This window comes from Platalea leucorodia (assembly GCF_965183815.1).
Source record: "Platalea leucorodia genome assembly, chromosome: 3".
Taxonomy (NCBI): domain Eukaryota; kingdom Metazoa; phylum Chordata; class Aves; order Pelecaniformes; family Threskiornithidae; genus Platalea; species Platalea leucorodia.
Genome location: NC_138825.1, coordinates 64,911,752 through 64,923,829, shown reverse-complemented (window position 1 = coordinate 64,923,829; position 12,078 = coordinate 64,911,752). Strand labels below are relative to the sequence as shown.

At 43.3% G+C, this 12,078-nt stretch overlaps 1 protein-coding gene across 3 annotated transcripts; it reads right to left on the bottom strand.

The window, feature by feature from the left end:
* Positions 1–546: 546 nt before the first annotated feature.
* On the bottom strand, positions 547–11,082 carry ALDH8A1 (aldehyde dehydrogenase 8 family member A1; the record flags this gene model as incomplete). Of its 3 annotated transcripts, XM_082306723.1 has the most annotated exons (7): positions 547–999; positions 2,460–2,621; positions 3,425–3,681; positions 4,603–4,752; positions 6,147–6,302; positions 6,686–6,833; positions 10,945–11,082. In XM_082306723.1, 7 exons carry the CDS (start codon positions 11,080–11,082, stop codon positions 547–549), a joined length of 1,464 nt encoding a protein of 487 aa, XP_082162849.1. The 3 variants fall into 3 exon arrangements, with proteins under 3 accessions (XP_082162849.1, XP_082162850.1, XP_082162851.1); XM_082306724.1 differs by lacking the exon at positions 2,460–2,621; XM_082306725.1 differs by lacking the exon at positions 4,603–4,752.
* Between the last annotated feature and the right edge of the window lie 996 nt (positions 11,083–12,078).

Here is a 12,078-nt window from a genome sequence, read left to right as displayed (position 1 = left end):
TGACCCCATGGCTTAATATCACTTATTTGATTAAAGGTACTGCCTTAGGCATGTAGCGTGCTGTAGCATTAGTCCTTGTCTGATATCAGTGAAGTGCAATACGGATTGGTACGTGGAACATACTGCTTATAGTGGAAAAGGGCTGATTCCCGTTACAATATCAGTCTCACAATATGTTTGCCACTTTGTCCCTCAAGGTAGTTCACCAACCACAGGTACAGTCATACATCATCCTCTCTCCAAACTGTCTTAGAGGGAGAGATTTTTGAGACAGGAATACTCAAAAAGCTTTAGGATCCATAAGATAAGCAAATCATCTGGCTTCGGCTGGGTTGATGGTGGAGTCTGCACTGATCTTCTCATTTAACATGAAAGGCTGAATTCAACATTAGCATTTGGGATGACTATTTTCAGCTGTCATTGATATTACTTGACCAAAGTTCAAGAAAAGATGGCCACAATAGCAGCCTGTGTTCCAGAAAGCCATTTACGGTAACGCAAATTACTGTCATTTATTTTACCATAAAATACTTCCGTTGACATATGTCAGTGCTTTATTGTGATGGTTTTGACCTCAGTGAAGAACTCGTAGGAATCCTTTGCTCCCTCCCTTCCTATGCCTGAGGCTTTCATCCCACCAAATGGCAAGTTCAGATCTCTAACAAGCCAGCAGTTAGTCCACACCAATCCAGACTGTAGTCTTTGTGCCACCCGATGAACACGTCCCACATTGCTGGACCACACAGTGGCTGCCAAGCCATATTTCACACTGTTGGCTCTTTCAATCACTTCTTCTTCTGTATCAAATGCTACCACACACGTCACAGGACCAAAGATCTCTTCTTGCATGCAACAAGATTCATCCTTGACTTCAGCAACAACTGTGGGCAACATGAAATAGCCTTTCTGGTTGCCAGTTGGGAGAGGCAATGAATCCACTCCTTCTCCACAGAGGACTCTGGCTCCTTCAGCTTGGGCTTTCTTCACATAGCTCCTTACCTGGGGAAGCAGCAGGAAAAGATAACTGCTAAAGGACACCAAATCCTGAGGGTCCACCTCTCCAGTCTGGGCACATCAACAGGAGCCCCTGAATATCTCCAACAGGATCACGCTGCCTTTACTTCCCTCCTAACAACAGAGGTCATTCCCTAGCTTTTGTTGTTATGTTTCTGTAAAAGTAAAGCTGGGTATTTCTTGCTGTAAAACAATCTTTCTCTCTCTCCAAACACTTCCTAGCCTAGCAGGCAACACCGCTGGCCCTTCCCGCTAAGTATTCTCAAAAGGGTAGGGCCCCTGGTGAAAACACAAGTGGTCCCAGAGCCTCCCTCCCTTCTTCCAGGAGCTTGGGCAGTTTGCCACGCATTCCATGCCATGGTTCTTTCATTTACTCAAAGGGATCAGTAATATTTTCCTACCTCACAGGCAGGCTTGTTAAATGTTTACATACCACTAGGATGATGAAGCCATGAATGCTATAAAAAAAAATCTCATCAATAAATAATTAAAGCTGTTTCCATGGCTGGTCCTATAATATGCTACCTTGAACATATAGGACATGTTATTGATCTGCTTCTGCTGTTTTGAAATCGTTGACTGGTTTCTCTCCCTATAGAAACACCGCAGAGATACCACTGGGCTTCTTTCTCTTTTTCTTCTTTTAACCACCTTGGTAGGTTCGACTCGGAAGTCCTCTGTGGTGCCACAGACCGGGGACCTCGGGAAGTGGGTGTTTCTGCTACTCTGCTTCTGAACAGGCCTGGAGAACCTGCTGAGGCGTCAGGAAGCATGACAATGGTTTGGCTTTCTCTCTCACTCTGCGGTTTTCAGTCTGCTTCTTGCTTACGCTGATTGTGTAAGATGATAGTTTTGGGATGCAAGCATCTGCTCTCCTGAACTCTGTCTGACACCGTAAAAGTTCATTTCATACAAGCCACTAAAGCAGACTGCGTTTAATTGTGCACCATCACAGCTTCCCTCTACGCATATGCAATTCCAAATTACTGCAAGCAGGCCTAGGAAACTGTGTCTTGAACTCCCCAGAATTTGCCAGAGAGTGATATAAAAATAAAACTTTTACCTTGTTAACTACCTAATCAGGCAAATAAGTGATGTCAGCAAATGCAATATTAAAATCCATGAAAATGCTGCTGAACTAAGATTGGTTAGTATAAACTCAGGATTTAGATTTACGCATTTTGAATTATTTCACTTCAAATGGGAAAAAAGCATTTTTTGTCATTTTAAATTATTTTCCCCATGGAGCTGATTTTTCTGGAGTAATCACGTGATCCCAGGCCACAGGCCACAGAAACCTGACCAAAAAGATACTTTATGATGGCTTTGAATCATCATCCCTCAGAGCTAATCTTGGACATGGTCCTTTCCATACTTCTCTCAAATCACCTTTCATAGCCCTCTAAAAGATGAGATGAGATCATGTAAACTCCGTGTAACATCACCTTTTCTAGATGCTCTTTACTTATTAGTGCTCCCATGTCGACTGTAGGATCTGAGGGGTTCCCAACCTTCCACTTCTTAGCCTCTGCCACAAACCTCTTCAAAAACTCACTGTATATGCCCCTCTGAACAAAGATCCTGGAGGTGCAGAGACAGATCTCACCCTACCAAAAAAAAAAAAACAAACAAGAAACCCAATAATATTAGTTCATATTACATTGTACTATTGACGAATATTAAGAGTCACATCCCAGAATGAGACTTGTGTCCCTGCATCCTCAGGAATGCAAACTACATTCACCAATACTGCAAAGCACGGTTTTTCCCAGATTAAAAAGGAAAAGAAAAGAAAAAGACAGAACAGCAATAACAGGGTTGCACAGTCACTTACTAATGCAAATAAATTTGATTTTTCATTGATTACATGTTGTCTTCTCCAACATTTTTCATAGGAAACGTGATTTCCAATTCTGAATGATCTGTCTTCATTTCTTGATAATCCCTTTCTGATACCAAGCTATTTTTCTAAACATTTACCCTGATACAGTTGCAGGTGTTGAGGGAAGAGGAATGTTGATAGAATTTGGGGGGGAGTCTCCTAATTTAATTCCAGCAAATCAGCAAGCTTGCCACTTACTTGCAGGGTGGGATTTAAAACAGCTGCTTTCTGGAAGGATAAGCAATATATCTATTTTGAGAGGGATAATGACACCTTGCCATTTTCTGATGAAGAGTGCTAGGAAGAGTCCTTTATTATTTTGTTTCCCTGCTTGTGGAATAATGAAAAAAAAAATCATATTTTTCTATTTACAGTTTGCTTACAACACAGAATCTTGAAACAGACCTTGACAATTTAGGACTTGGATCCAAAGGTACGTGCACATGTGCGTGCACACACACACACTCTCAGACACATGCACACCTCCTGCTGCAAACAGGGTTTATGTGCTACAGAGGTGGGAGGAACCTGGTTGGCAAAGCTGGACCTCAGGGTCGTGGGAATGCATTGGGTCAAGTCAGCATCATCAAAGACGATCGCAGGATTTTTGCCTCCCAATTCCAGTGAAAGCCGTTTGCAGCGCGGAGCACTTTTCTCCATGATCCGCTGGGCCGTCAGCGTGCTTCCCGTGAAGGAGATGAGAGGCACATCAGGATGGCAGACGAGGGCTTCTCCCGCCTTGGCACCCGTTCCAAACACCACGTTCACCACCCCGTGGGGTACTCCTGATGGGAAGAAAAGCACACAGTCATTGTACCCTTTCCCTTGCTCTGCGGGTTTCACTTCAGAGACAAAACAAAACCACCAAAGCATGTTTTTTCCTTGCTCCTTTTCTTCACAAGCAAAGTGCTGCTGCTGTTCCTGCAGGGCTGCTTTTGAACCCTCAACTTATATTTGGTAGTCTTTGTCACTCTAGAGCTACTGATAATTTTCTAACTTCACTGTGTTATATTTGGTACTTCATAAAACCATACAACAACAGGTCATCAGTTTTCTCCATTAAGAAATGCCCAAGCTCCTGGAAGAAGGGAGGGAGGCTCTGGGACCACTGTGTTTTTAATTGCCTTAGAGCTTGGTGGTATACTCGTCTTTGGGAACATCACATGTCCTCTGAGGTGAGGGATATGCAGAGCCATGGAAGTTAGTATAGAGGGAGTGTGGATATCAGACTAGGGTTAAAAGAGAAAACCAATTCCACCGATCAGTCAAGTTTGCCTGACATCCATCATCAGAGACTCAGTTTTCAGTCATTCAGGGAAGAAGCAGTTGTCCTCCCAGTTTTTCTTAATAGCGCACCAAATACAGCCACGACACAGCCACCGAGAGCTGATTCTCACTCTCTTACACCCTCATGGTTCCTCTGCTGGCACCGCAGACTTAGGACACCATTAAGTGGAGGGCAGGAGGGCAAAAGAAGGCAAGACTTTTCATAAGAAGATAGTGGAAAAAACTGGACAATAGCTGGGGCAGGGAGATGGGATACTATGAGGAAAGGGGAGCTTTTTGTTCTTCAGTGCAACATTCAGCTACAGCAAACAGTCTTTCCCAAATTCTTTGAGCACTTTCTGATTTCTGCGACAAAAAAAATGGCGCACAGGCAAGCATTCCCACCCCATTCCCACTCCCTAGCATGCTAGGGGACTTACCTGCTTTCTCCAAGAGTTTGCACATCATCCAAGCCGTGACAGATGTCATCTCACTTGGCTTGGCAACCACAGTATTTCCACATGCAATGGCAGGAGCTATTTTCCAGGTCAACAAATATAGTGGCAAATTCCAGGGACTGATTAAACCAGCTACAAAGCAAAACCACAAAAGACAGGAGTTCAGTCTGCAGGGAGACAAAACTCGATTCTCTAACCTCAAGCAGTTCCACACCAATTCAGATTTATGAAGGGAATTTGGCTATGGCTTTTATCTCCAGACAATTGTACAACAAATTTGCAGCTAGAAACATTTCTCAGAGGCAGATAATTTTAAAAGATTTGTGCAAATGATCCTAAGGTGATCAGCCGAACTCTCTGAATAAGTTTTGCTGCTTCTTCAGGACTGAATCTTATATTCACAGTAGCTTTTCAGTATTTTCTAGGAACACTACTGCAAGGTTAGCCATAAAAACTATGTACATCAACTGGTCTGTGGTAACACAGAAGTGTTAGCCACCAGCAAGTTAAGGTAATGTGTGTTAGCTCAGATCATTCTTGCTTTCTCTTGCTCTTTAGAGCTCCCCCCCCTCCCCCAGTTCTAATACAAAAAAGAGCATGCATGACATACAGGGCATATTTTCCTGATAAATTTTAGCCTACCTTATGAGTGCCAAAGTTTATCAGTGTACAAACTGCTGTTTCCACAAATTGCTGAATGACCAGAATTTTTTCAGTAATTGCCTTTGGGAATACTTTCCCCTTACAGATTTATAGGAAATAGGGAAAAACAATCGTAATTGTTAGGTGCAATTGCTCACAAAAGCCCCAGGATTTCTCGCTGTTCGATGGAGCAGATGCGGTGAGTGACTTTTCCTTGTGAGAGTAATTCTACCAGAAGTACTCATGTTCTCCACTGCTCACAAAAACTTTTAAATAGATCCTCTAGGCTAGCCAATTTTATTTTTTAAATAACTCAAGTGTGAATGTGAAACATTCATACATATTTAGGTAAAACACCTAACAATGGAATCATTATGACTCCATTACTTGTCAGCTCAGCACAGCTACTTTATTTCTGAAGAATTAGCAGCATCTAGTGGCTGAGTTCAGCAATTCCCCAGCCAAAAGCTGTTTCCAGTCGCAGGCTGAAATGTCCCGCTGCAAGCCCCTGCTGCTGCCCCAGAGGCGGGGAGGATCCAGCTCTCCCGCAGGAGCAGCAGCTCCCTGCTTCTGAACGCCTCGCTGATCCACGGCGGTAATACTTACTTACCCACGCAGGCACACACAGAAAAAACACAACAGTCATTCTGAGGGCGAAAGCTACCAGGTTAAAACAAATGCTTTTTAAGGCATGTAAGCATTCTTTTTACCATGAAATAGCATAACTGACTTTACGTAAAGTTGCTCATGCTTTAGCAGACTATAGTCACGTTTAGCACGTGAGCCAGAGACGACAAATGCTTTGGAAAAATCCTCTTTCTTTGTTGAGCCGCTGCTGTGGCAGACGCTCTGCCAAGCTTGTCAGCATTTCGGGAGCACCATACCAACTCCCACAGGTGCCCTCGAGGTGTAATGCACGCAGCCCACGGTTGCCATCTCGGTGCACTCTGTCGTGTGATGAAGGATGGAAGAGGCAAAGAATCGGAAGTTGTACACGGCCCGAGGGATGTCCACAGTTCTAGCAAACGTAATAGTTTTTCCTGAAACAAAAATGAGCACACAGCTGTGTTATCATGGGCAGAAACAGTGCTTTAAACTCTGCTCTGAAAGCTGATTTGCCTGGTTTTTGGGAAACGTCTTTTTTCCTGCGCCCAAGTAATCCCCAGCACAGTGCAACCATAGTCAATGACAACAGCTCCCCTGTAGTATTACATTCCAAATATCTAACAACTGAAGTCAAAGTCAGCAATTCTGAAAAGCAAGAATGCCCCACGAATCCAAAATCAGCAACTTCTGCAAAGTTCATGCACATCAACTCCAATTTGCTCCAACAGTTCATACCATACTAAAAATTTGGACCATATCCTCCATTTCAATATTCAGCAAGACACACTATATTTGAGATCAACAGTTGAATTTTTACCCTGATCCTTTGACTCTGCTTGTGCAAATGCTTCCAAGTCCTGTTCAATCAGGTCTGCCAATTTGTTCAGGATCTGAGATCTTTCCAATGGACTTTTTGAGGACCAAATTGGGAAGGCATTTTTGGCAGCTTCGACAGCAGCTTCTACCTAAAAAAGCAAAAGAGGGATGGTGAATGTTAATGAAAGGCCTTAGAAAGAATAACAAACAATCAGCAGATGAATTCATATTTGAGAGGCTGATAATCCAGATCACGTTGTTGGGAAGACTGCATCTCTTCAGAGTTGTGACTACTGATAGCTTCTCCATTTTCATCTTGTCAGGACACTATCCCATAACTCAAGAAGTGTTATTGAAACAGAGTATCTAGAAAAGAAACTGTCACTGTACTCCTGCTTTTCTCTAAATTCCAGCAACTTGGGGGCAACCCTTCAGGCCTGGAGGAAATGCCAGACCTGTCAACCGGCACCAGCAAGTCCCACTGGCTGAACCCATGCAGAATCTTTTTTCTCATGGGGGAAAGTGCAATAAACTCCCAGAGCAAATGCAGCCTCAGTCTAAATGTCCACAGCAGCAGTCTAAAAGTGTTTGCAGCACGGGACTTCAGCCACATCAGGCAATGATGAAAGTAAGGGGTTGGGGAAGGAATAGACTGCACACCCTGCCAGCCTTGTATTTCCTCTTCCCTTTCTCCCGGCTGATTCAAGCAAGGACTAAGAATATATTTACAGAATAGACACTCAGAGAAAATTTTTAATCTTACCTGATCACAGCTAGAAACTCATTAACACCCTCACACAAAAAAATAAAATTAGCTCCTTTCTAAACTCTTGGGGTTTCGTCCGTTGTCTCATCAGATACTTAATGAAGTCTACAGATATGAAAGATCATTTATATAGATGCATACCAGTCTTGTCAGTATTTTGCCCGAGATGCACATAACTGCTGCATGGTCCTCCAGCCTGACCTTTCTGAAGAGTGGAAGATTACCAGCACTTTTCTGAAGACTAGGCTTCAAAGGATTATAATCCACCAGAAAGCTTTCTCTCCCATCAGTCATTTCCCCTGGGCTCTTAAATGGAAGTTACCTGCATTTATTGCCTTATAAGCAGTCCCTTCTTGATGTTTACCAGTCTCTCAGATTACTAAAGACCATTACCAACATCCTTCCATATTTTAATTAACTGCCCTATTTCCCAGTTTTTGCTTCTTATGTATCACTTCTTTATTGCTTCCAAAGTCTAATATACGCATCAAGGTGGGCTTTTAGCCAAAGTTGTCTTAGCTGGTTTCCCATAATTTTTGCTCATAAATTTCTTCAGCTTTTGGAAATCTGCCAAAGTCAATAACTAGGAGGATCCTGATGTAATATTAATCAGATCATTCTGACCTCTCCTAATGTTGCCATATTGCTGGTTCCCGTGCAGTCATTGAAGGCTCCTTTCCACTAATTCCACAAAACGGAGTTCCAAATTTGTTCCTTCAGATCGTGATGAGTGTTATAAAAACCATCACAAAATAATTTATAGACACTCCAATGATGTTTTACTAACAAGGGCACAAAAGTTCAAGCGGGTGAAAAACCTGCCCCCCCGCCAATGCAGAATTTATGGTCTCCCTGAAAATAAGGACCAGAGTTTGAGGGCCAGAATGATACTGGTATGGAGGCCAAGGTGGGAAATAAACCAACGCGCACAAAGTCACAGGGATCGCTGGCTAAGCTCAGAAACCTAGACTCTACTCTTTTGACTGCAGTTCAACTACATCATAGTGCTCAGGTGCCGACGGTGGCACTGAACAGCTGGAGCAGGGCCAAAGCAGGCCTGGGAAAGGGGAACTGCAGCTTCTTCAGCAAATCAGGCGTGGAGGGCACACTACCCCGAGAAGGTTCACCCTCTGTAAAAGCATACCACCTTTACTAATTAGCTTGTTCTTCTACCCTCCCGTCATTAGGTGCCATTGTGGTGCTGCTTCTCATCTGTCCTCTCCTCTGTGGGCTTTTCCACAAGTGCTGCATGCCTCAAGAGAGGGCTGATGTGAAGTTAAGGCTATCTGCATTTTTAACCCTCCAGCAGGTTTAGAAGAAGAACTAAGATGTTGCATTTTCGTAGACAGAGGAAGAGAAAATTAGCAAAGGAAGGAATGAAGTGGCAGCAGATTGATCTAAAAAAAAGAAAAAAAAAGACAAAAAGGAGAGAGATTTGTACAGAAGAAGAGAGCATACAAAGGTTAAACAGTTACTTAATTTGACTAGCAAAAAGCAGCAAAGAAAGTCAAGCCACAAAGAAAACACACATAAGAATTCAACTATGAACTCCTGTGTCTGAAACGCTTCCTTCTGCTTGCCTCTTCTGCACAAGACAGACACAGAGAAAGAACACACAATCCAGGCCTATCACAAAAGGTTGATACCAAAATACCCAAAACTACCCTCAGGACATGATGTTTGCTTTCCCAGGGGATGATGCACAGGAGCAAGGTTCTTTAAAGAGAGATTTGTTTAAGGAGATACTTGCCAGGACTAATTAGCCCTCACCAGCCTGTCTTTTGGAGATACAGGGCACCTATTTGGAATTTAAGAAGACATCTAGCTGGTGGACAAATTAACCCCTGAAAAAAAAAACATTCAGTGTTTTTGGCAGAAACTGGCTGAAATGGCCACTGCAGCTGACCTGGTGTTAAATTCCAGGGTCAGCAACAACAGATACGCTGTCTGTCTCTGTTCTGCCTTCTAGCCTTCCACTAAAATTAACCAAGAAAAAATCCATCTGGGCATTGAGCCTTACTAGAAACGAGCATCTTGAGTTCTTTGTTGAATCTGGGTCTAGGGGCTTGTTTTGATATCTCTAGATACCCTCTAAGTAGCACGTGATTGCATTTTCCCCTGCAGCATATTCCATCGGTCACCAGCAGATGCCAGCTTTGCAGAGCTCGACCTTCTCGTACATTTGAAGGCAGGAGTAAAGCACTGGTCGGCTTTACAGGTGTTTACACTGGGTTCCTGCTGCTATGCACAACCACTAACTCAGGAAGCTGACAGAGAAAAACCATTGCGCTTCAGTGTATTTGAACTGTATCTCCAGAATGGCCAGCAGCCTACTCTTGTTAGGCTGTTCTGGCATTCTCACATCTCTCTTGTTCTAATGATTTTGCAAATGAATGAACAGGAAGATTTGCACCTGCAGATCAAAGAGAAGTCTTTTCAGGCATAATTAGGGTTGGAATGAACTTACACAGATGTATTCTAGCAAACCCAACCTGTTACTCTTTAACCCTTGGTCATCAGCGTCTAGCAAATATTTACCCAGTTGAAATTAAAGTGCAAAGGTTTCTGCTGAGAGAAGCAAAGAGAAAACATGTCAACAGGACTGAAATACAAGCAAAGGGAACAGCTACACACAGCAGAGGTTTGTTTCAAAAAACGTTTTGAAAATACCATGCACTACTTGTCGATCTTTTCCAGTTGCTCCTCTCTTCAGTAAATCTGAAACATTATGTTGGACACACACTTGTAGGTCCCTTAGAAAGTAGCATCAATGAAACTGCAGCTCCCCGGAAGAATGTCACGTTGCCCATCCACACCTGAGCACGTATAAGGTACCAGGAAACATTCATCCCACCAGAGAGCACAGGACTAGGAAATATTACATCGATGCAGAGGACAGGCTACGTTATAAGGAAACGTACACTCATCGCAGCCACTTCATCACTTCCACTTAATATCCAGTTGCTAATGCCAAAACCAGAGAGGTCTGGAAGCTTTTTACCATCTTCAGGGAAAAGTCAGCAAGCCAAAAATCCTTTTAAATGACAACTGCAAATCATCAAGACACTAAGGGAGAACACATTTAGTTGTATATGGTGCCTCTAAGTTTATTTACAGATGAGATCAATAAACCCTTTTCTCTCTTACAGACTGTTTATACTTACAGCCAGTCGGAGCGTTATTGTTAACTTGTATACAAGACATCTCCCATGTGAGCTGAAGGAGCTCCACTGCAGTTACTGAAGCTTTGTTGATTTACACCAGCCTAGGATCCAGCCTGTAACTTTCTAACAGCAAAATGTAAAAAAAAAAACAGTATTCGCTGCCGCAGCAATAGGTTACACAGTGCTACGATACAATCAAGACCTTACTCATTTAAGCATTAAAGTTTTCAGTGTTTTTCTGTTCTCTCACCCTCAGCCTCTCCCACTCAAAATATAAACGTTATGTGCATTTAACGTTTTCACTTCTTTGTACATTTGGATAGTACTCACCTCTTCTTTGCCACTGTCTGGCACCCTGCAATAGACATCTCCGGTGGACGGATTATAGGAGTCTATGTAGGAGGAACAAGGAACAAATTTGCCACCTATAAAGTTTTCCAGCACTAAGAGAGCCTTTGAGTGAGCCATCGTTAGCCACTTGCTTCATCTGTGATTTTTTTCTGCGAGGCACCAATTTAGATTAGTAGGTCTGTATGTATTTGCACAGCGAGTCTGAACTCCTCCCCCTCTCTCTCCCTCTTCCCTGCACTGCTCACTCACGAGTGGGAACAAACCCTGGCAACAACAGCAGAAAAGAGGAAAGGGGGAAAAAATTACTATTTCTGTGACACTTGGTTCTTTTCTAGGAGTTGAAGCAGGGAGGCAGGATCATCTTAGTTGTTAGAAAACAGCCCCTCTCTGTCTATAGAATCATAGACTAGTTTGGGTTGGAAGGGACCATTGAAGGTGATCTAGTCCAACCCCCCTGCAATGAGCAGGGACATCTACAACTGGATCAGGTTGCCCAGAGCCCCATTCAACCTGACCTTGAATGTTTCCAGGGATGGGGCATCTACCACCTCTCTGGGCAACCTGTTCCAGTGTTTCACCACTCTCATTGTACAAAATTTCTTCCTTATATCTAGTCCGAATCTACCCTCTTTTAGTTTAAAACCATTACCCCTTGTCCTATTGCAACAGGGCCTGCTAAAAAGTGTCCCCATCTTTCCTATAAGAAAGGCCCCCTTTAAGTACTGAAAGGCCACAATCAGGTCTCCCCGCAGCCTTCTCTTCTCCAGGCTGAACAACCCCAGCTCTCTCAGCCTTTCCTCATAGTAGAGGTGTTCCATCCCTCTGATCAATTTTGTGGCCCTCCTCTGGACCCCCTCCAACAGGCCCATGTCTTTCCTGTGCTGAGGGCTCCAGAGCTGGACACAGTACCCCAGGTGGGGTAAGTACTGAAGAAGGGGAGAAAAAGAATGGTTTGATAGGGAAATTTCTCCCTGTATCAGTTTTTCAAGCTACAGCCTGAAGACATTTTGCAACAGCTATACAAAATAATTCAAGACCCAAACACCTAGCCAGGGACCTGCTCCTTACTGGCAGTAGACACAGAGAAAAGACACTTGGACTAGCATGTCTGCA